The following is a 26,092-nucleotide window of genomic DNA, read 5'->3' as shown; positions in this document are numbered from 1 at the left end:
CAATAGCAATAAGAACATCAGAAAGCCCACATACCCATACCCAGTTGGAGGCTGACCAACACTCTACTCAATGATATATTGACCAAAGAAGAAATAAAGAAAGAAATCAAAAACTTTTTAGAATTTAATGAAAATGAAGGTACAACATACCCAAATTTATGGGACACAATGTAAGCAGTGCTAAGAGGAAAGTTTATAGTTCTGAGTGCCGGCAAAACGAAACTAGAGAGAGCATACACTAGCAGCTTAATGGCACACCTGAAAGCCCTGGAACAAAAAGAAGCTAGGTCACCCAGGAGGAGTAGAAGACAGGAAATCATCAAACTCGGGACTGAAATCAATCAAGGGGAAGCAAAAAGTACCATACAAAGAATCAACAAAACCAGGAGCTGGTTCATTGAGAAAATCAACAAGATAGATAAACTCTTATCCAGACTAACCAAAGGGCACAAAGATAGCATCTGAATTAACAAAATTAGAATGAAAAGGAAGATAATAACAACAGAAAGTGAGGAAATTCAAAGAATCCTCAGATCCTACCTCAAAAGTATATACTCAACACAACTGGTAAATCTGGAGGAAATACTTAATTTCCTAGACAGATACCAAATACCAAAATTAAATCAGGATCAAGTAGATCAACTAAAAACAGTTCCATAACCCCTCAAGAAATAAAAGGGGTCATAGAAAGTCTTCCAATGAAAAAAAGCACAGGATCTGATGGTTTTAGTGCAGAATTCTATCAGGTCTTCAAAGAAGATATAACATCTATACTCTTCAAATTATTCCACAAAATAGAAATAGAAAGAACACTACCCAAATTGTTTTATGAAGCCACAAATAAGTTCATCTCAAAACCACACAAAGATCCAACAAAGAAGGAAAACTACAGGCCAATATCCCTTATGAATGTTGATGGAAAAATACTCAATAAAATTCTTGCCAATCAAATCTAAGAACACATCAAAACGTTTATTCATTATGATCAAGTAGGCTTCATCCCAGGGATGCAGGGATGGTTCAATATACGAAAATCCATCAATGTGATCCACTACATAAACAAACTCAAAGAAAAAAAATAACTGGTCAGTTCATTAGATGCTGAAAAAGCATTTGACAAAATTCAGCATCCTTTCATGCTAAAAGTCTTGGGAAGGACAGGAATTCAAGGCCCATATCTAAACATAGTAAAAGCAATATACAGCAAACAGGTAGCCAACATCAAACTAAATAGAGAGAAACTTGAAGCAATCCCACTAAAATCAGGGACTAGACAAGGCTGCCCCCTCTCTCCATATCTTTTTAATAGAGTATTTGAAGTTCTAGCTAGAGCAATTAGACGACATAAGGAGGTTAAAGGGATACAAATTGGAAAGGAAGAAGTCAAACCATCACTATTTGCAGATGATATGATAGTATACTTACACAACCCAAAAATACACCAGAGAACTCCTACAGCTGATAAGTTCAGCAAAGTGGCTGGTTATAAAATCAACTCAAGCAAATCAGTAGCCTTCCTATACTCAAAGGATAAGCAGGCTAAGAAAGGAATGACACCCTTCCCAATAGCCACAAACAATATAAAGTATTTTGGGGTGACTCTAACAAAGCAAGTGAAAGATCTGTATGAGATGAATTTCCTGTCTGTGAAGAAGGAAATTGAAGACCTAGAAAATGGACAAATCTTCCATTCTCGTTGCAGGAGATTGGCAGGATTAATGTAGTAAAAATGGCCATCTTTTTTTTGGCCAATCTACAGATCTACAGATTCAATGCTATCCACATCAAAATCCCAACTAATTTCTTCATCCAGTTAAAAAGAGAAATTTCCAAATTCATCTGTAATAACAAAAAACCAAGCATAGCAAAAACTATTCTCAACAGTAAAAGAACTTCCCATGGAATCAGGATACAGCATCTCAAGCAGTACTATAGAGCAATATTGTTAAAAATTGCATGGTATTGGTACAGTGACAGGCAGGTAGATCATTGCCATAGCATTAAAGATGCAGAAATGGACCCACACACCTATGGTCACTTGATCTTTGCCAAAGGACCTGAAACTTTCCAGTGGAAAAAGGATAGCCTTTTCAACAGATGGTGCTGGCTCAATTGGACGTCAGATTGCAGAAGAATGTGAATTGATCCATTCTTATCTCCTCGAAGTACACTCAACTCCAAGTGGATCAAGGACCTCCACATAAAATAAGATACACTGAAACTAATGGAAAAGAACCTGGGGAAGACCCCCGGGGACATGGGAACAGGGGAAAAGTTCCTGAATAGAACACCAAGAGTTATGCTCTAAGATTAAGAATTGACAAATGGGACCTCATAAAATTGCAAAGTTTCTGTAAGGCGAATAACACTGTCAAGTAGACAAAACGGCAACCAACAAATTGAGAAAAGATCTTCACCAACCCTACATGTGACAGAGGGCTAATATCCAATATATACAAAGAACTGAAGAAGTTAGTCACCAGAGAACCAAATAACCATATTAAAAATGGGGTACAGAGCTAAACAAATAATTTTCACATGAAGAACTTCAAATGGATGAGAAGTACCTTAAAAAATGTTCAACATCATTAGTCATTAGGGAAATACAAATCAAAACAACCCAGAGATTTCACCTTACACCAGTCAGAAAGGCTAACATAAAAATTCAGGAGACAGTAGGTGTTGGGCTGGATGTGGAGAAAGAGGAACACTCCTCCACTGCTGTTGGCAATGAAATTTGGTACAACCACTCTGGAAATCAGTCTGACTGTTCCTCAGAAAACTTGGCATAACACCTCCTGAAGACCCTGCAATACCACTCCTGGGCATATACCCAGTGGATTCCCTGGCATGCAATAAGTACACATGCTCCACTATGTTCGTAGCAGCACTGATTATATTAGCCCAGAAGCTGGAAAGAACCCAGATGTCCCTCAATGGAGGTATGGATTCAGCAAATGTGGTATATTTACATAATGGATTACTACTCAGCAACAAAAAGCAATGAATTCATGAAATTCTTAGGCAAATGTTTGGATCTGGGAAAAATCATCTTAAGTGAGGTAACCCAATCAGAAAAGAACACACATGGAATACAGTCACGGATAAGTGGATATTAGCTCAGAAATTCTGAATATCCAAGACACAATTCAAGTGTCAAATGATGCCCAAGAAGAAGGAAGGAGAAGTCCCATATCATGAAAAGGCTTGTTCCAGCATTGTAGGGGAGTACCAGGACAGAGAAGTAGGAGGGGGTGATGGGAGAATGGGGGAAAGGAAGAGGGCTTAGGTAACTTATTGGGAGGGGGGAACCAGGAAAAGGAAAATCATTTGGAATATAGAATATAGAAAATAAAAAATTATAATAAAAATAAATAAAAATAAAAAAAGAAATAAACCGTCACAAATATGGAGAGATGAGTTTTTATAAAAAAAAATGTCAAAACCATACAATGGAAAAAAAAGCATCTTGAACAAATGCTCTAACTTAATGTTTCCATGTTGAGGATGAAAATAGATCCAGGTTTATCATGCTTCAGAAAACTCAAGTCCAATTGAATGAAGGATCTTCACATTAAACTGGGTAAATGAAATTCGATAGAAGTTACATACCCTTAAAGCAATGGTACAGTACACAATTTTTTGAGTAGAACACTAATGACTCTCGCTCTAAGATCACCAAATGACTATTATAAAGAAGGTTGCTATGAACATAGTGGAGCATGTGTCCTTATTACCCGTTGCAGTGTATTCTTGGTATATGCCGAGAAGTGGTATAGCTGGGTGTTTGGGTAGTACTTTGTTTAATTTTGGGGGGAATTACCAAACTGATTTCCAGAGCAGTTTTTCCAGCTTGCAATCCCACCAGCAATGGAGGAGTGTTACTCTTTGTCCACAACCTTACCAGCACTTGCTTTCACCTGAGTTTTTGTTCTTAGTCATTCTGACTGGTGTGAGTTAGAATATCAGAGTTGTTTTGATTTGCATTTCCCAGATGATGTTAAACATTTCATTAGGTACTTTTTAGCCTTTCCTAATTTCTCAGTTGAGAATTCTTTGTTATGCTTCTTACCCCATTTTTAATAGGGTAAGTTTGTTCTCTGGAGTCTAACTTCTTGGATTCTTTATATATACTGAATATTAGGCCTTGATCCGAATTAGCATTGGTACATATCTTTTCGTGATATGTTGGTTGCTGTTTTGCCCTATTGACAGTGTCATTTGCCTTACAGAAGCTTTGTGATTTTTTGAGGTCCCATTTGTTAGTTCTTGATTTTAGAGCACAAGCTATTGGTATTCTGTTCCAGAAATTTTCCCTGTTCCCATGTGTTCAAAGCTCTTTGCCAATTTCTATGTTCATTGCAGCTTTGTTTATAATAATCAGAAGCTGGAAAGAATCCAGATGTCCCTCAACAGAGAAATAGATACAGAAACTGTAGTACATTTACACAATGGAGTACTACTCAGCAATTAAAAACAATGAATTCACAATGAAATACTACTCACTTTTTAAAAACATTGAATCCATGAAATTCTTAGGCAAATGGATGGAAATAGAAATATCATCCTGAGTGAGGTAACCCAATCAAAAAATAGCACACATGGTATACACTCACTAATAAGTGGACACTAGCCCAGAAGTTCAGAATTCCCAAGATACAAATGAAAGACCAAACGAGGCTCAAGAAAAAGGAAGAAAAAGTTATGGATACTTTGGTCCTTCTTAGAGGGGTTACAAATATCCATGGGATGAGACATGCACAGTGTGTATTCAGTTATAAGTAAATATTAGGTATAAAATACAGGTACCATGCTATACTTGTTGGCATCAGAAGCTGTTTACAATTAGCCTCAGAATCAGTTGATATTGACTGGGTTGTGTCTGCTACCATGGCAACTGCCACTCATTTCCTGGGCACTATTCACCCCCATCATGGGTGTATGGTAGTCTGCACCTATACCTGTGACATATATCTATGTCACAGCCCAAATAATAATAAACACAGAGACTTGCTCTCTTTTTACTCTTCTTTGCTTCTCCCTTTTGGTAAAGAATGGGAATTGTGCTGGCCTGGTGTTCCAACTAAAAATATTTCATAGACTTGAAGAAGCTAAAATGATAAGAAGGTACAAGAAAATATGCATGAGTTTCATTTAGAAATGTGAATAATATAGTCATGAGAGACAGATCATCAAAGAGTATGGGAAGGAGCAGGATGTGGTAGACAATGAGGAAGTTTAGGAACAGGTATGGGGAGTGACAGGAGAGAAGGTTAGATGGCCACAAAACTGTGTGAAAATATGTGACTGATATGGATGAGGTGGTAGTGGGAATTTTCTGGTGATGACATAGAACTGGTATAAGAAAGGTGCCCAACTATCAATGGTAGTGAAGTTGCCTTTGATTAACAACACTAAGAATATGGAAACTGAAGAAGCTACCTATTGTAGCCAGGCAGGATTTCTAATGAAATAATGAAGACACCAACCATCCACAAAATTTTCAACCTTTAATTTAGCCTGTCTACATTAAATTCAGGCATGGGGAATGAAGCAAAGCCTGATGGAATGACCAAACATTAATCATTCCATCTTTACACCCAAGCCATGGGCAAAGACTAATCCCTGACATTGTTAATGAAACACTTTTCTGCATTCAGGGAAGAGTCTAGCAAGGCTATCCTCTAAGAGACATGGCTTCCTAAATTGTGGGTCATTAGTGTCTAAGACAATTGTCTGTTTCTCTCTCTTCATTACTCCTTCTTCCCTCCCACTCTTCCTCCTTCCCACCATCCTTTATTCCCTCCCTCCCTCTTCTACTGCTACCCTTCCCCTCTTCTACTGCTACACTTCCCCTCTTCTGTGTACAATGCTGGAGTAACTGACAGTATTCATGTAAAAAGAATGGAAATTGATCCAGTTTTATACCCTTGTAGAAAGCTCAAGTCCAAGTGGATCAAGGGCCTCCACATAAAAACAAATATACTGAAACTAATAGAAAAAAATGGGTAAGAGCCTCAAAAACACAGCCACAGGGGAAATTTTCCTGAACAGAACACCAATGGCTCAGACTCTAAGATCAACAAATGACAAAGGGGACCTCTTGAATCTGAAAAGTATCTCTAAGGCAAAGGACACTGTCAATAGGACCAAAAGGCTAACTACAGATTGGGCAAAGATCTTTACTAACCCTACATCTGATAAAGGGGTAATATCCAAAATATACAAGAACTCAAGATGTTAGACTTCAGAAAACCAAATAACCCAATTAAAAATGGGGTACAGAGCTAAACAGAAAAATCTCTACTGATGAATTGTGAATGGCTGAGTAGCATCTAAAGCAATGTTCAACATCCATTAGTCATCAGGTAAATTCAAATCAAAACAATTCTGAGATCCAATTTTACACCAATCATAATTTCTAAGATCAAAAACTCATGCTAGTGAGTATGTGGATTAAGAGAAACACTATTCCTTTTCTGGTAGGTTTGAAACCTGGTAGAACCATTTTGTAAATCAATCTGACAGTTTCTCAGAAAGTTGAAAATATTTCAACCTGAAGACCTAGGAATGTAACACCTGAGCTTATACCCAAAAGGTGCTATAACATATGACAAGGACACATGGTCCTCTAGATTCTTAGAAATATTTATAATAGGCAGAAGCTAGACACAACCCAGATGTTCCTCAAAAGAAGATTGGATACAGGAAATATGGTACATTGACACAATGATATACAAATCGGCTATTAAAAAACGAGCACATCACAAAATTTGCAGGCCGATAGGTGGAACTATAAAAAATAGACCTGAGTAAGGTAACCCATAGCTTATAGAACATACATGGTATGTACTTTCTGATAAGTGGTTATTAGGCAAAAAGTACAGAATACCCATGATACAAATCAAAGACCACATGAAACTTGACAGGAAGGAAGACACAAGTCTGGATGTTTCAATGCCATTTTCAAGGGGGAACCAAATAATCACAAGAGGAAGAGGGAGAGAAGGACCTTAGTGGGAGGAAGAGTAAGAAGCAACAGAAAAGGACTGATCAGGTATGGAGTGTGTTGGGGGACAGTACAGAGTCCCAGACCACCATGAGATTAAATAGAAATATGTAGGATTATAGACTGAGGAATGAGAGAAACTACTAGATCACACCAGACATCAGGAATGAGGGAGGCTCCCAGGACCCAATAGAGATTTCCTTAGCCAAAATGCCCAACAGCAGAAAGAGTACCTGTAGAGACCACTTCCAATAGATAAACATGGCTACCCGTTGAGGGATGGGGCTACCCACTCATCTTCAAGATTTTTAACCCAGAACTGTTCTTTTTCTAAGTGAAATGCAGGGACAAGAAATGGAGGAGAGACCGTGGAAAGACCAGACACAACTCTCCACTGGAACAGACACTGTTTCATCCCAGCACAGACACCAAACCCAGACACTATTGCTGATGCCAAAATGTGCTTGCTGTCTGAGCCTGGCATTTCTGTCCTGTGAGGGGCTCTAACAGCAGCTGCCTAAGACACAAGCGGATACTTACAGCCAGCCATTGTACTGAACTCAATTATTCTAATAGAGGAGTTAGGAGAGGGACTGAAGGGGTTGAAGGGGATTGCAATTGTGTAGGAAGAACAACAGTGTCAAGTAATTGGACCACTGAGAGCTGGCAGGGACTAAGCCACCAACCAAGTATTATACCCGGTCAGGTCTGTGGTCCCAGAAGCATATGTAACAGAAGACTGACTTGTAAGGCCTCACTGGGAGGGGATACACTTAGTCCTGTAGAGGATTGATGTCTCCAGAGAAATGAATGGTAGAGGGATGAGATAGGATTGTGGGTGGGGAAACATCCTCTTTGAGGCAAAAAGTTCAAGGGATCAGGTGGTAGGGCTCATGAATGGGAGAAACTATGAAGGGGGACAATATTTGCAAGGTAAATAAATAAAAGAGATAATAAAAAGAATATTTGTATACACATCAGAGCTGTCTCTCCAAGGAACGATTCATGAGACCAACCTTGAGCCATTTTCTATTCCCTTTATATTTATTGGGCAATACCACATCGTTGGAGATCCTTTCATGTAAGTCCGCTTACAGAAGCAAGACCAGGCAGTTATTATTTTAAAAAGCAGTTAAGGAATATTTTCTGGAGTGTTTGTTACAGAACATTTCATGTTTACAGTGTAGGGTGCAGCTCAAATTCCCAAACAACCTTTGTTATTGCCCAGACAGTAGGTTGCTCTCCACAAACATTGATAGCAGACCACACTCACACAACTCATTGAGCACAGAGAAGATAATCAGGTGCCTACAGAAAGCAGTACCTTTTTGGCAAATTCTCAAAAGGGAAACCAAACTCGCCACAAACCCATTTACTCTACAGTGGTGTCTTACATGTAAGATATGTAAGGGCAATATTGGAACAAAACTTGTTGGTGTGACTAGGAAAGATTTGATTTAAGGTCTCCACTCCAAGATGAAATCCATACCTAACACTGCTTGTGTGACCAAATTTCTGAGACTAGATGGCCCAGGGGACTAAAGAAAAACAAAACCAAATAACAGTGCTCTAAACAAACAAGAGGCAAAAATCACTATTCCTTAATGTCTCTTAACATCAACGGAATCAGTCCCCCAATAAAAAGTCATAGACTAACACAAAAGTCATAGAATAACATAGACTGGATACATAAACAGATTCCAGCATTTTTCTGCCTGCAGAAAAGGCCCCTCAGTGTTAAAGACAAACACTACTGCCAGGAGGCATCCTCACTTAGATCTCAGTGCCAAGAACTCTCCATCCCAGTAGCCATCCTCACCTAGATCTCAATGCCAGGAGATCTTGATATGAGGAGTCATTCTCACTTATATCTTCTTGCCAGGAATCATTCTTATGTAGATCTCAAAACCCTGTCCTTTTGAAGTTCATCTGTGGATAGATTACCAAAGCAACTCCTTTCCACTTCACCTCCTCATGACACCCTTTTATCATGCCAAAATCCCAGCAGTAATAACTAGCTTTACCCAGAAATTATGAGAAACTGTTCCTTAGACATGATGCCAACCCCTTGAGCTTGTTCCCCCTTTACCTTTCCCAAACCTTGTAAGCTTCTCTTTATATTGACTTGTGTAAAATAAAAATTTGACAGCTTGATCAGAATCAGATTTGCTGTCCGTTGTCTCGTGTCTCTTGCCCCCTCGCCTTCTTCTTAGGTACTTCGAGGAAACCTGCTGACTGTCCTGCGGGTCAGTACAATCTGGTGCCCAACAGTTAGGTACCTATGATGCGAATAAGAAGAAGGATGCCATAGGAAAGGAGGTCCCTTCGCATACAGTTCCTGGAGCAGATTTGGTCAGAGCATGGTTGACCTGTTGATGTGCTTGGCCAGGGGAAAATCTCCATGGCAACAATGTCTCTAGGAAGGTGAGACCCCAAGGGACAAGAATTTATTCAGCCTGTTTTAAGGCTCAAGACACAAGGGACAGAGTTAAGAAAAAGAGATCTTATGTACTTCTTTGAGAAGTACTTAGGGTCTTAAGTATTATGTTGGATAAATTGTCCTGGTTCCCAGAGGAAGGAACCATAGATAAGAAAACATGGTCTAGAGTAAGTAATTGTTTTAGAGATTAATATGCAACTTTTGGTCGGGGGGGAGGGAGAGGGGGGAAAAGTTCCAATTACTGTCTTTAACTACTGGTCTCTGATTAATGACATTGTTCAGAATTTTTCCCACTTTCAGGATCTAGGTCTCTGAAAAACCATTTATCTGGACACTGTCTCTGTGCTCTCTTATCCATCCTGCCTCTGATAGTTATGGAGAAGGGATATTTAAAATGGTCTCTGTCTATGTCTGCTCGTTTCCCTAATTTCTCAAAAAGACCAAAGTCTATCCTTCTTTACAAACTCTGAAATCTTGTCATAATCATGTGCTGACACTATCTCCTCGGGAGGAAGCCAACTTGGAGGAGAAAGCTGCCAGCAGGAGAGCCACTGAAAAAATTTCTTCTCTTTGCCAAATGATTGCTGCAGGGAGCAAATAGCCCTCTTAAAGGAGCTATGAGACTAAGAGGGACAAATGGACACTCTAACTTCAGTATTTATTTCAAAGACAAATACCTAGAAAAATCCAGAGCCAAAACAAGCCCCTTGCCTTTAAAATTTTAGAAAAAGTAAAGTCCACAGTCACAGCCTATGGGCAGAGTGCTCCCTTCCCTTTGGCACTTAAAATCTTCCAAGTGCTGGCTCACACCGGAGGAATTTATCCAGCTTTATTCTATACCATGTCTGTGTGTGTCTACCTAGGCAACCCCTTCCTCACATTCTCTAAACATTTCTCTTTTTATGAACCCAACAGTGGTTAAAAAAGCAGGTCGTTGAGGTGTAACTATCAGGAACTACCAGTGGATGCCACTGTGCTTCCCCTCCCTTCTCTGGCAGAAATCCCAGAACAAAAAGAAGATAAGGAGTTAAACCTTAAACAAGAGAATAAAACAGATTTCAGAAAAGCAATTTTTCCATTTGCAGGACTTGGTATCAAAAAAAGAAAAAATTGTTAAAAGCTATTCCAAAACTTTCTCCATGTCCTCGCCAACACCTGCTGTCTCCTGAATTTTTAATCTTAGCCATTCTGACTGGTGTAAGGTGAAATCTCAGGGTTGTTTTGATTTGCATTTCCCTAACGACTAATGAAGTTGAGCATTTTTTAAGATGTTTCTCCACCATCCGAAATTCTTCAGGTGAAAATACTTTGTTTAACTCTGTACCCCATTTTTAATAGGGTTGTTTGGTTTTCTGGAGGCTAACTTCTTTAGTTCTTTATATATATTGGATATTAGCCCTCTATCTGATGTAGGATTGGTGAAGATCTTTTCCCAATTGGTTGGTTGCTGATCTGTCCTTTTGATGGTGTCCTTTGCCTTACAGAAACTTTGTAATTTTATGAGGTCCCATTTGTCAATTCTTAATCTTAGAGCATATGCTATTGGTGTTCTGTTCAGAAACTTTTTCCCTGTACCGATGTCCTCAAGGGTCTTCCCCAGTTTCTTTTCTGTTCGCTTCAGAGTATCTGGCTTTATGTGGAGGCCCTTGATCCATTTGGATTTGAGCGTAGTACAAGGAGACAAGGATGGATCAATTTGCATTCTTCTGCATGCTGACCTCCAGTTGAACCAGCACCATTTGTTGAAAAGGCTATCTTTTTTCCATTGGATGTTTTCAGCCCCTTTGTCGAGGATCAAGTTGCCATAGGTTTGTGGGTTCATTTCTGGATCTTCAATCCTGTTCCATTGATCTGCCTCCTTGTCACTCTACAAATACCATGCAGTTTTTAACACTATTGCTCTCTAGTATTGCTTGAGGTCAGGGATACTGATTTCCCCAGAATTTCTTTTGTTGCTGAGAATAGTTTTAGCTATCCTGTTTTTTTTTTTTTTTTTTTTTTTTTTTTTTTTTTTTGTTATTCCAGATGAATTTGATAATTGCTCTTTCTAACTCTGTGAAGAATTGAGTTGGGATTTTGATAGGTATTGCATTGAATCTGTATGTTGCTTTTGGTAAAATGGCCATTTTAACTATATTGATCCTGCCTATCCATGAGCATGGGAGGTTTTCCCATTTTTTTAGGTCTTCTTCCATTTCCTTCTTCAGAGTCTTGAAGTTCTTGTCATACAGATCTTTCACATGTTTGGTAAGAGTCACCCCAAGATACTTTATACTGTTTGTGGCTATAGTGAAGGTGGTCATTTCCCTAATTTCTTTCTCAACCTGCTTATGCTGTGAGTATAGGAAGGCCACTGATTTGCTTGAGTTGATTTTATAACCTGCCACTTTGCTGAAGTTGTTTATCAGCTGTAGGAGTTCTCTAGTGGAGTTTTTTGGGTCACTTAGGTAGACTATCATGTCATCTGCAAATAATGATAGTTTGACTTATTCCTTTCCAAATTGTATCCCTTTGACTTCCTTATGTTGTCAAATTGCCCGAGCTCGTACCTCAAGTACAATATTGAAAAGATAAGGAGAAAGGGGAAGCACTGTCTCGTCCCTGATTTTAGAGGGATTGCTTCAAGTTTCTCTCCATTTAGTTTGATGCTGGCTACTGGTTTGATGTATAGTGCTTTTACTATGTTTAGGTATGGGCCTTGAATTCCAGGAGAATACAAAAGCCAATAATGAGGAAACACAAAAAACACTTAAAGAAATACAGGAGAACTTTGGTCAACAGGCTGAGGTCATGAAAGATGAAACACAAAAATCTCTTAAAGAATTACAGGAAAACACAAACAAGACAGAGATGCAAATATCAACAACAGAATACAAGAGATAGAAAAAAGAATCTCAGATGCTGAAGATTCCATAGAAACCATGGACTCAACAGTTAAAGAAAATGCAAAATGTAAAAAGCTTGTAACCCAAAATATCCAGGACACAATGAGAAAACCAAACCTAAGGATTATAGGCATAGTTGAGAGTAAAGATTTACAACTTAAAGGGCCAGCAAATATCTTCAATAAAATTATGGAAGAAAACTTCCCTAACCTAAAGAGAGAGATGCCCATGAATATACAAGAAGCCTACAGGACTCCAAACAGACTGGACCAGAACAGAAATAGTTCCCGTCACATAATAATCAAAACACCAAATGTTCTAAACAAAGAAAGAATATTAAACGTAGTAAGAGAAAAAGGCCAAGTAACATATAAAGAAGACCTGTCAGAATCACAGCAGACTTTTCACCTGAGACTATGAAGGCTAGAAGGTCCTGGGCAGATCTCATGCAGACTCTAAGAGAACACAAATGCCAACCAAAACTACTATATCCATCAAAACTCTCAATCACCATAGATGGAGAAACTAAGATATTTCATGACAAAACCAAGTTTACCCAATATCTATCCACAAACCCAGCCCTACAAAGGATAATAGGAGGACAACACCAATACAAGGAGGGAAACTTCACCCTGGAAAAAGCAAGATAGTAACCTTTCATCAAACCCAAAAGAAGTTAAGCAATCAAATTTAAAAAATAATGTCAAAAATGATAGGAAGTAACAATCACTATTCCTTAATATCTCTTAACATCAATGGACTTAATGCCCCAATAAAAAGACACAGACTAACTGACTGGATATGTAAACAGGACCCTACATTTTACTGCTTACAGGAAACACACCTCAGGGTCAAAGACAAACACTACCTTAGAGTAAAAGGCTGGAAGACAATTTTACAAGCAAATGGTCTCAGGAAACAAGCTGGAGTAGCCATTTTAATATCAGATAAAATTGACTTTCAACCCAAAGTCATCAAAAGAGACTCTGAGGGACACTTCTTGCTGGTCAAAGGAAAAATACAACAAGAAGAACTTTCAATCCTGAACATCTATGCTCCAAATGCAAGGGCACCCTCTTTCGTAAAAGAAACTTTATTAAAACTCAAAGCACACATTGCACCTAACACAATAATTGTGGGTGACTTCAACACTGCACTTTCCTCAATGGACCGATCAGGAAAACAGAATCTAAACAGAGACACAATGAAACTAATTGAAGCTTTGGACCAATTAGATTTAACAGATATATATATAGAACATTCTATCCTAAAACCTTTTTCTCAGCACCTCATGGTACCTTCTCCAAAATCGACCATATAATTGGTCACAAAACAGACCTCAACAAATATACGAAGATCGAACTAATCCCATGCCTCCTATCTGATCACTATGGAGTAAAAGTGGTCTTCAATAGCAACAGCAACAACAGAAAACCCACATACACGTGGAAACCGAACAATACTCTACTCAATGATACCTTAGTCAAGGAAGAAATAAAGAAAGAAATTAAAGACTTTTTATAACACAATGAAAATGAAAACACAACATACCCAAATCTATGGGACACAATGAAAGCAGTGCTAAGAGGAAAACTCATAGCCCTGAGTGCCTCCAAAAAGAAAATGGAGAGAGCATACATTACCAGCTTAATGACACACCTGAAAGCCCTGGAACAAAAAGAAGCTATTTCACCCAGGAGGAGTAGAAGACAGGAAATCATCAAACTCAAGGCCGAAATCAATCAAGTAGAAACAAAGAGAACCATACAAAAAAATCAACAAAACCAGGAGCTGGTTCTTTGAGAAAATCAACAAGATAGATAAACCCTTAGCCAGACTGACCAAAGGGCACAGAGAAAGTATCCAAATTAACAAACTTAGAAATGAAAAGGGAGATATAACAACGGAAACTGAGGAAATCCATATAATCCTCAGATCCTACTACAAGAGACTGTACTCAACACAACTGGAGAATCTGGAGGAAATGGACAATTTCCTTGACAGATACCAAATACCAAAATTAAATCAGGACCAACTAGACCGTCTAAACAGTCCCATAATGCCTAAAGAAATAGAAGGAGTCATAGAAAGTCTTCCAACCAAAAAAAGCACAGGACCAGATGGTTTCAGTGCAGAATTCTATCAGACCTTCAAAGAAGAGTTAACACCAATACTCTTCAAACTATTCCACAAAATAGAATCAGAAAGAACACTACCCAATTCCTTCTACGAAGCCACAATTATGCTGATACCAAAACCACACAAAGATCCAACAAAGAAAGAGAACTTCAGACCAATTTCCCTTATTAACATCGACACAAAAATACTCAATAAAATTCTTGCCAACCGAATCCAAGAACACATCAAAACGATCATCCACTATGATCAAGTAGGCTTTATCCCGGGAATGCTGGGTTGGTTCAATATATGGAAATCCATCAATAAAATCCACTACATAAACAAACTCAAAGAACAAAACCACATGGTCATTTCATTGGATGCTGAAAAAGCATTTGACAAAATTCAGCATCCTTTCATGCTTAAAGTTTTGGAGAGAACAGGAATTCAAGGCCCAAACCTAAACATAGTAAAAGCAATATACAGCAAACCGGTAGCCAGCATGAAACTAAATGGAGAGAAACTTGAAGCAATCCCACTGAAATCAGGGATCAGACAAGGCTGCCCCCTTTCTCCTTATCTTTTCAATATTGTACTTGAGGCACTAGCTCGAGCAATTCGAAAACATAAGGAGGTCAAAGGGATACAAATTGGAAAGGAAGAAGTCAAACTATCATTATTTGCAGACGACATGATAGTCTACCTAAGTGACCCAAAAAACTCCACTAGAGAACTCCTACAGCTGATAAACAACTTCAGCAAAGTGGCAGGTTATAAAATCAACTCAAGCAAATCAGTGGTCTTCCTATACTCAAAGGATAAGCAGGCTGAGAAAGAAATTAAGGAAATGACCCCCTTCACAATAGCCACAAACAGTATAAAGTATCTTGGGGTGACTCTTACCAAACACGTGAAATATCTCTATGACAAGAACTTCAAGACTCTGAAGAAGAAAATGGAAGAAGACCTCAAAAAATGGGAAAACCTCCCATGCTCATGGATTGGTAGAATCAATATAGTTAAAATGGCCATTTTGCCAAAAGCAATATACAGATTCAATGCAATACCCATCAAAATCCCAACTCAATTCTTCACAGAGTTAGAAAGAGCAATTATCAAATTCATCTGGAACAACAAAAAACCCAGGATAGCTAAAACTATTCTCAGCAACAAAAGAAAATCTGGGGGAATCAGTATCCCTGACCTCAAGCAATACTACAGAGTAATAGTGTTAAAAACCGCATGGTATTGGTACAGTGACAGGCAGGAGGATCAATGGAACAGGATTGAAGATCCAGAAATGAACCCACACACCTATGGCCACTTGATCCTCGACAAAGAGGCTGAAAACATCCAATGGAAAAAAGATATCCTTTTCAACAAATGGGGCTGGTTCAACTGGAGGTCAGCATGCAGAAGAATGCAAATTGATCCATCCTTGTCTCCTTGTACTAAGCTCAAATCCAAATGGATCAAGGACCTCCACATAAAGCCAGACACTCTGAAGCTAATAGAAAAGAAACTGGGGAAGATCCTTGAGTACATCGGTACAGGGAGAAAGTTTCTGAACAGAACACCAATAGCGTATGCTCTAAGAGCAAGAATTGACAAATGGGACCTCATAAAATTACAAAGTTTCTGTAAGGCAAAGGACACCATCAAGAGGACAAATCGGCAACCAACCAATTGGGAAAAGATCTTCACCAATCCTACATCAGATAGAGGGCTAATGTCCAATATATATAAAGAACTCAATAAGTTAGACTCCAGAAAACCGAACAACCCTATTAAAAAATGGGGTACAGAGTTAAACAAGGAATTCTCACCTGAAGAAATTCGGATGGCGGAGAAGCATCTTAAAAAATGCTCAACTTCATTAATCATTAGGGAAATGCAAATCAAAACAACCCTGAGATTTCATCTTACACCAGTCAGAATGGCTAAGATTAAAAATTCAGGAGACAGCAGGTGTTGGAGAGGGTGTGGAGAAAGAGGAACAATCCTCCACTGCTGGTGGGGTTGCAAATTGGTACAACCACTATGGAAATCAGTCTGGTGGTTCCCCCGAAAACTGGGCACCTCACTTCCAGAAGATCCTGCTATACCACTCCTGGACATATACCCAGAAGATTCCCCACTATGTAATAAGTATACATGTTCTACTATGTTCATAGCAGCCCTATTTATAATTGCCAGATGCTGGAAAGAACCCAGGTATCCCTCAACAGAAGAGTGAATGCAAAAAATGTGGTATATCTACACAATGGAGTACTATTCAGCCATTAGAAACAATGAATTCATGAAATTCTTAGGCAAATGGATGGAGCTAGAGAACATCATACTAAGTGAGGTAACCCAGACTCAAAAGGTGAATCATGGTATGCACTCACTAATAAGTGGTTATTAACCTAGAAAACTGGAATACCCAAAACATAATCCACACATCAAATGAGGTACAAGAAGAAAGGAGGAGTGGCCCCTGGTTCTGGAAAGACTCAGTGAAACAGAGAAAAAAACAGAACGGGGAAGTGGGAAGGGGTGGGTGGGAGGACTGGGGAAGAAAGGGGGCTTAAGGGACTTTCGGGGAGTAGGGGGCTAGAAAAGGGGAAATCATTTGAAATGTAAATAAATTATATCGAATTAAAAAAAACTAGAAAAAAAAAGAAATGGGACCTCATAAAATTACATTTGGAATGTAAACAAAGAATATAGAAAATAAAAATATTAAAAAAAAAAAGAAACTGGACAGAACATACACTAGCAGCAGGAAATCATCAAATTCAGGACTGAAATCAATCAAGTGGAAACAAAGAGAACCATACAAAGAATCACCGAATCCAGGAGCTGATTCTTTGAGAAAATCAACAAGAGAGATCAACCCTTAGCCAGACTGACCAAAGGGCACAGAGAAAGTATCCAAATTAACAAAATTAGAAATGAAAAAGGGGATATAATAACAGAAACTGAGGAAATTAAAAAAATCATCAGATCCCACTACAAAAGCCTATACTCAACACAACTGGGGAATCTGAAGAAAATGGACAATTTCTTAGACAGATACCAAATACCAAAATTAAATCAGGACCAAATAGATCATCTAAACTGTCCCATAACCCCTAATGAAATAGAAGGGGTCATAGAAAGTCTTCCAAATAAAAAAGGTACAGGACCAGATGGTTTCAGAGCAGAATTCTATCAGATCTTTAAAGACCTAACACCAATACTCGTCAAAGTATTCCACATAATAGAAACAAAAGGAACACTACCAAATTCCTCCTACAAAACCACAATTACACTGATACCAAAACCACGCAAAGATCCAACAAAGAAAGAGAACTTCAGACCAATTTCCCTTATGAACATCGATGCAAAAATACTCAACAAAATTCTTGCTAAGCGAATCGAAGAACACATAAAAATCGATCATCCACCATGATCAAGTATGCTTTATCCCAGGGATGCAGGGTTGGTTCAATATACTGAAATCCATCAATGCAATCCACTGCATAAACAAACTCATAGAAAAAAAACACATGGTCATTTTATTGGATGCTGAAAAGGCATTTGATAAAATTCAGCATCCTTTCATGCTTAAAGTCTTGGAAAGAACAGGAATTCAATGCCCATACTTAAACATAGTAAAAGCAAATACAGCAAACTGGTAGCCAGCATCAAACTAAATGGAGAGAAACTTGAAGTAATCCCACTAAATTCTGTTTTCTAAACCATCCTGCTAGTCTCCTTTTTTTTTAGTTGGACATTTGAGACCATTTAACTTTTAGTGATAGTAGTCCATAGTAGTTTATGTTCTTCTCATTTTTTTTTTATTTCGTATTGTTTTCTTGGACCTTTTATTAGTAACTCTGCTGATAGTGTTCATTTATCTTTGGAGGCCTATTGTGTATGCTAATCATTCCCTTCAGATTTAAGCTTTACTTCAGGAATCCTGTAGAGAGATATTTAGGTAACATAAATTCTTGGCTATTTTTATCATGGAATATTTGTACATTTCCTTCAAATAAAAGGCATAGCTTTACTATGCAAAATACTCAGGTTGGCAGTTGTGATCTTTCAGAATTTGGAATTCATCTTCCAGACTCTTCTCTTTTAAGTGTTTCTACTTAATATATACTCTGTTGTTTTTCAGATGAACATGTCTTTATAAGTGACTTTACGTGTAATTGTTACAGCTTTTTAATGCTCTTTATTTTATATTTCAAGTATTTTAGTTATAGTATGTCATGTGAAGTTTCGTTTCTGGTCCTGTCTGTTTTCTGTAAGCCTCTTCTACTACGTAATTGAACATCTCATTCTGTAGATTCTGGGAATTTTCAACTATTACATTATTGATAATTATTGCTACCCTTTTGTTTTGGTATTGCTCTCCTTCTTTGCATCTAAAATATGCAGATTGGTTGTTTTAATTGTGTTACAAAGCTCTCCTCTTTCTATATTATTATAGAAATGGGAGTGCAGTGGTGTGGTGTGTGGGAGGGGAGACTGAGATCTGGGGAAAGTGTCTAGTCCATGGCCAGAGGGAGAAAAGGGGGTTCTCATTCCTAGTAGAAGGCTTTGTTTTTACCTTTGCAGACACAGGCTTGGTGGTTATTTGTGGCTAGAAGTGCAGAGAGGCCTTCTAATGGAGATTAGGCTGCTGATCTGTAGGCAAAGGTCTTCATGTCTCCCACAGCAGATCTTGGTGAAAATAGACAATTCCTGATTCTAATCAGTTTATTCTCATGTGGAAAATGCATTTATAAAACCATACCTGACTTCTCAGGGTGAGCCTGAGATTAAATACTTGTGGCAGGGAGGAATATCTGGTAGTGGAAACTTATTGGCTAAGCCCTCTGTGCCTCTAGGTAACTCATTAGCATGGAGAACACTATCTTGAGCCTACCTGACCATAGGTCACTTTTTTCTATGTGAGAACCATGTCACATGTTACAAGCCAAGAGTCTGGCAGAGGCTGGGAGTCACCTAAGTCTCAGATGTGTGCCCACTGAGTCTCCCAGTCCCGATCTGCTCTACCTTAACAAACTTCTGGCATGATTTATTGTCCCACATGCTCCCATAATTTTAATCATTCTTGTAAATATTAGTTTATATTCTTTCAAATCATTCTCATTGAGAGCAGTTTCTCTAGAATATTTTTGTTGGTGATTCTTTAAACCAACTTTTTAGTTTTCAGCCAGACATTTACAATGTTCAGGAAGTTCAGAGAGTTCATTTAAAATTGAGATTTCCTTTTCCTCCCTGGGAATTGTATTTAAGGATCCAAACTCTACCCCTAAGTTCTCTCTGAAGTCAGCTACTTTCTTGTGTCAGTTCTACCCTCACCCCTGGTTCATAGTTTTTTACATTAATTATGGGTGTCCTCATGCCTGTGTATCTCCGCTGTTTCAGCTCTCATCTTCACCATTGTCCACAGCCTCTGCTCTGATTTGTGAATCACCATGAATCTGTGACCTATACCTGGGTCAACTTCTCCTTTCTCCTTGGGTCCACAATTTATGTTGTATGTTATAGAACTCCACAGCCCTATATGTACTTCTCCGAGACAGCCTCACTTTCCTCCCTGGTTCTGCACTCAATTGAATTGTAGACCTTACCATACCTCTGAAGTATTCGCACTTGAACTACTCATTATCCTCTGGGTTCATTGCTTTTTCTACCAATTTCAAACTCAATATACCGAGATGCCTTACTCTGGCTTAGTTTACTTCTCCTCCCTAGGTTTGTAACTACTGCCATGTGTTACTGAATCCCCCAACTCTGACACCTCCTTTCTTTACCTTAGGTCAGCACCCTTTCCTTACTTGCGGCCATGGCTTCTGCCTCACACTGTGGAGGTGCCCTCACATGACTCATCTATCCTGCATCAGCACTGAATTCTCTTTGAGTTGTGGAACATTCTCACCTGAGTCTTTGCCCTAGATGGTCTCTGGTCAATTCCCAGTCACTATAACTTCTTCAAAATTATGTTCATTGTATCTTATAGATTCTGGTACATTCCATGTTCTTTCCATCTAGTTATCTTTATTGTATTCCTTTTCATGTTCTGTACTCATTTAATTATTTATTTCAGCTTCCTATTGTTGCCCTTATTAATTTCTTTGGGCACACTTATAATCCTTTCTTAGCATTCCTGGTATACAATTTTGTCTAAGTCATTCTCACCTTATTGGTGGTTTTGCATTGGGATTTTTGCATCTGGATAGGGCCTTTTTTGCCATCTTTCATCATCTAGTGGCAGTTTGCAATGCTTTTCAATGAGAGTTATAGAGCTGAAGAAAAAAGGAAAGCCCTAGCCTTAGGAAGAAAAATCAAACTATCTTTATTTGCAGATGGCATTATCTCATATCAAAAAGACCCTAAGTTTCCACAAAAACTAACAAGCAAACAAACAAACAAAAAATAAAGCCTTTAAGATCTGATAACCCATTAAGGTCTTAAGTCAGCATCCATTTCAGTACCTTGTCAGCTATAAGAATATTTGAGAGAGAAGTAAGGAAAACAAATTTACTCATAATTGTTTCAAAACAAACATGGCAAAATTTTTGTTATAAAGGTACTAGAAGCAATAAAAAGCTGTAGATTTTGTGTTTAATCAATTTATTAAATATTCTACATCAATTTCTCATCTCTTGTCTCCTTCGAATTTATTCCAACCTCTAACTGACTCCACTCCTTCATTTTTATTAGAAAATGGCAGGCACTCCATGGTTATTAACAAGTCATGTCATATGATGTACAGTAAGAATAGATAACTCCTTTTTTACTAAGGCTTCACAAGACAATTCAGTAGAGGAAAGGGTCCTATTTGTAGAGTCTGAGACATCTCCTGCTTCCAATGTTAGGAGTCCATAGATAATGAAACTACAGAAATGGAACATATGTAGGTTGCTTAGTTAATTGTTCAGTCTCTGTGAACCTGTTAGTTTATTCTGTGAGTTTTTTATTATGGTATTTTTGTTCCCTCTAACTTGCCACCTTTCCTTCCCATCTTCTGCAGGATTCACCAAGCTCCTTTTAGGCATTGGATGTAGATCTCTGCATGTGTTTCCATTAGTTGCAAGGTAAAACCTCTCCCATAACAAATGAGATGTACATCTATCTATCTATCTATCTATCTATCTATCTATCTATCTATCTATCTATCTCTATCTTCTTTCTATCTATCTATCTATCTATCTATCTATCTATCTATCTATCCATCCATATACATATATAGTGAGTTATCATTAGGAATCATTTTATTGTCTTTGGGTTTCTTTTATTTATTGGATTTGTTGTTGGGTTTTTTTTTTGTCATTTATATTTGTTTTTATTTTTCGTCTCTGGACTCTGTAGTTTCTAGATTCCATTTTTCTAAGACGTGTCGGGAATGGGCTCCCTTTCTTGGCATAGGTCTTAACCTGGACCAGTCATTGGTTGACCCCTCACATAGTTTCCCTGCTACCCTTATCCCAACCCATCTTTTGGGCAGGATAAATTGTTGTTCAAAATGCATGTGACTGTGTTGGTGTTCCAATCCCTCCTTTGGAAGGCTTGTCTGGTTACAGGAGATGTCCAGTTTAGGCTTCATATCTCCCTTGCTAGGAGACTTAGCCAGGGTCACCCTCATTGATTCCTGGGATTTTCCACTGCTCTTGATTTCAGTGGAATATCAGAGATACCCCTCCCATCATTTTTACTTTCTGTTTTACTCTCTCTCTCTGCCCTCCTAACATATGGTCTTCTTATACACCTTAAACAGCAAATTATTAAATCCATTTAATATATCCAGTAAAATACTAATAGGTGAAGGAAATTAGTAAGACTTTTCAAAACCTGAAAATGGATATAAAACAATAAAAAACTCATGCAGTGAAAGAATCCTTGAAATGGAAAATATTATAAGAAAACAGGAATTACAGATGCAATTCTCACCAATAGAATTCAACAAACCAAAGAGAGAATCTGAAGTATAGAATATATGATAGAAAAATGGTACATTGGTCAAAGAAAATGGTGAACATAAAATGTTTCTCACACAAAACTTCCAGGAAATCTGGGACAGAATGAAAAGACAAAACCTAAGAATAATAGGAAGAGAACATGGAGAGATTCACAGATAAAATGTTCAGAAAATATTTACAATAAAATCATGGAAGAAAATTCAGCTACCTAAAGAAAGAGTTGTCTAAAATGGTAAAAGAAGCTTACAGAACACCAAATAGTTTGAGCCAGAAATTAAAATCTCCTTATCACTTAATAATGAAAATATTAAATATACAGAAGAAACAATATTAAAAGCTACAAAGGAAAATGATCATGTAACTTATAAATTCCAACCTATTTGAAATATACTTTTCATCATTACAGAGACTCTAAAGCACAGAATGGCCTGGACCAATGTCATTGAGACTCTTAGAGACCATAGATGGTAGTCAAGGCTCCTATACCCAGCATAACTTTCAATCACCATAGATGGAGAAAAGAAAATATTTCATGAGAAATCTCAAACTAAACATCCTTCCACAAATCCATCCTTACACAGTGTACAAGAACAAAAACTCTAATCCAAGGACATTAACTACATGCACAGAAATACAGGAAATAAAACATTGCATAGTAGCAAAGCCAAAAAAAACCATGAAAGTACACACACACACACACACACACACACACACACACACACACAGAAACACATACACCCCATACACAAACCTACACACTATCACCACATATATCAAAACAAGTATTAACAATTGGTAACCAAATGCAGACACTATTGTGGATGCCATTAAGTTCATGCTGACAGGATCCTGATATAGCTGTTTCCTGATAGTCTCTGCCAGAGCCTGGCATGTACAGAGGTGGATACTCACAGCCATCCATTGAACAGATCATGGGGTCCCTAATGGAGGAGTTAGAGAAAGGAATGAAGGAGCTGAAGGGGTTTGCAACCCCTTAGGAAGAACAACAATAAAAATCAAGCAGACTCCCCAGAACTCTCAGGGACAAAACCATCCAGCAAAGAATCCATGTGGAGGGACGCATTGCTCCAGCTGCATATGTAGCAGATGATGCCATTGTCTGGCATCAATGTGGGAAAAGTCCCTTGGTCCAATGAATGCTTGGTTGCCCAGTGTAGGAAAATGACAGGTCAGTGAGATGGGAGTAGGTAGGTGGGTGGGGTAGCACACTCATAGAAGTATGAGGTGAGGGAATAGGATAGGAGAGGAATCTGGGACAGGGGATAACATTTGAAATGTAAATACATAAAATATCCAATAAAAATAGGAGTTGATATTTGACCCAATATAATAAACAGAAATAATATATTCTAATGTAACACTATTTCTTTTCCTTACAGAAATACTCTAAAATGATATTGATGTTAAATAACTCAGAGTCTAGTTCTTGCCTAACAAACACTGTGCTCTTTGATGCGTCCTTCAGATGACTCTTCATGATTTAATTTTGTTTCCACTGGTTATTCTCAGCTCAGTGAGTGTATACACCCCACAGGTGTTTTAGAGGACTTCACACATTTTCTTAATTGTGTGTTTTCCTACTGAGAATCAGGATTTCCAGGTGCCAAGTGAGAGATTTCTGAGCCCTTTGAGACTCACAGTGACTCTGTGAAGGGGATATAATGTAGGGCTATAATGGTATAAAGCAGATTGGACTCCAGGGAACTGAGGGAGTATTTGGATACTGGTGGGCCTGAACCAGGACAAAACAATGCTTCATAACCTTCATTCACATGGATCAACCAGACATCTTTCACCTGTTTGTTCATGTGCTCCCAGGGATGAATAGTCCAAGATTCTCAACTGAACAGATATCTGGGTTTTATCAATTATTTATCAATGTTATGAAATTATGCATTGCTTTCTCTCTCCTGATTGTCCTCATTGAATTCAAGGAACAAATTTCTTGTTTCTCCTTAAGTATACCTGCTTCTCCTGGCTACTATCAAGATGGGCATTTTGTTATTGGAGGACTCTTTTCCCTCAGAGTGACTGCTAGAGACAATAGAATTAAATTTAGTTTTAATGATGTAACGGCTATACCGGAAGCTGTTATTATGTAAGTGTTTGACTTCTCTCTTAAAAAAAAAATAGAGTTTCAGGATTTCCTACATATAAATGAGACATATTGATCTGACTGTACTCTGCTGTTTCCCTTGCAATGTCTCCTGACTTCAATTTTATGGGTTCTCTCTGTCTGTCTCTCTTTCTTTCTCTCAGTCTCTCTCCAATTTTAATGTTCATATAGGCATGCCTGTACTGCAGGAGTATAGGGCATTATCTAGAGTCTAGGCAAGCTACTAGACAAACCTCCTAATGAAACTGACTGTCCCTTCCCCAGTAGCCACCAAAGGCCAATAACTACTCAGCCATGACTCTGTGTCTCACTCACCTACACATGCTGAATTCTCTTAAATATGTAAGAAGTTTATGAAAGCACTTTGCTGTCAAAACCAATTTGTCTTTTTAGTCATTTAGGGTAGTGTATTGAGAAGATTTTAGTGTTCCTTTTAAATTCACACTTGACACTATTTTTTTCAGTTGCTATTGTTGATCAAGCGCTGTGTATTTTCCTGAGGTTTATCTTAATCTTTGAAGTCTGCATGAAAACTAAGTTTTAATATTTGCTATTTCCCACATGCTTTACTCTTCCATTATATTTCTCAGACACAAATTGTACAATAAATATTGAAAAATGTATATTTGATAGTATGTTGTGGTGCAAAAGTTTAATACCAAAACTTGAGAAGCAAAAGGAGTAGATCTTTGTGAGGCTGAGTTTAACCTAGACTACATAAGGAGTTTAAATTAAACCTTGGTTAAATAAGCAAGATGCTGTCTCAAAAAAATTCAAAAACAAAATAATAGATTTAATAACAAGTTGTATTATGAATCTTGTTTTTTAGCACAATTATATCCAAATTTTTAATATTGGGTAGACTGCCTGATTCTTGGAATATCATGCACAATTTTTATATGAATTAAGTTCTTATAAATAAAAATTCAGAATTTGAGAGGTAGAATGAGAGGAGCTACATAGAGAAAAGATAGGGAGGTAAAAAACATAATTATATTTTATTTATTATATTAAATATATAAATTCATATAAATAATAATATTTTATAAATTAATATAAAAGAACATGTATTAATTAAAATAATTAATTTATATTATTAATTAATATAAAAGAACACAAAAAATGATCTTTCCAATTTTTCCTCCCAGGAATCTCACCAAAAATTATCAGCACATGTTGGCAATGGTTTTTGCTATAGAAAAAATCAACAAGGACACAAATATTCTATTCAATATGTCCCTGGGATTCTATCTCTTCAATGTTGACTTTTTTGAAACAAAGGCCATGGAAAGTTCTATGGCTTTGCTCTCAGGAGAGAGCCCCCCAATTCCTAACTACAGCTGCAGGCCTGAGAAGACTGATAAGCTGGTTGCAGTGATAGGAGGCATTTCAACAGGAATATCAACTCAGATCTCCCGAGTTCTAAGTCTCTACAATGTCCCACAGGTACACAAAGCATCTTGCTTCCTAGGTTAAAGATAGTAAGATAGTAATAAATGCTAATTAATCAAGTTATTGATTATTGATGTTTATGGGACTACT

The 26,092-nt window shown here is 37.8% G+C and overlaps 1 protein-coding gene across 1 annotated transcript in view; it reads left to right on the top strand.

The window, feature by feature from the left end:
* The first annotated feature begins 24,314 nt into the window (after window positions 1-24,314).
* LOC127678096 (vomeronasal type-2 receptor 26-like) overlaps window positions 24,315-26,092 on the top strand; it is a 33,043-nt gene continuing 31,265 nt past the window's right edge. The window contains exons 1-2 of the mRNA XM_052172902.1: window positions 24,315-24,532; window positions 25,699-25,996. Of these exons, the coding sequence (XP_052028862.1) occupies window positions 24,318-24,532; window positions 25,699-25,996 (513 nt within the window). The 5' untranslated portion in view covers window positions 24,315-24,317. The remainder of the gene's footprint in view (window positions 24,533-25,698; window positions 25,997-26,092) is intronic.

The sequence above is a fragment of the Apodemus sylvaticus genome, chromosome 2 (assembly GCF_947179515.1).
Source record: "Apodemus sylvaticus chromosome 2, mApoSyl1.1, whole genome shotgun sequence".
In the NCBI taxonomy this organism is placed as follows: Eukaryota; Metazoa; Chordata; class Mammalia; order Rodentia; family Muridae; genus Apodemus; species Apodemus sylvaticus.
This window is presented reverse-complemented; position numbering and strand designations above follow the sequence as displayed.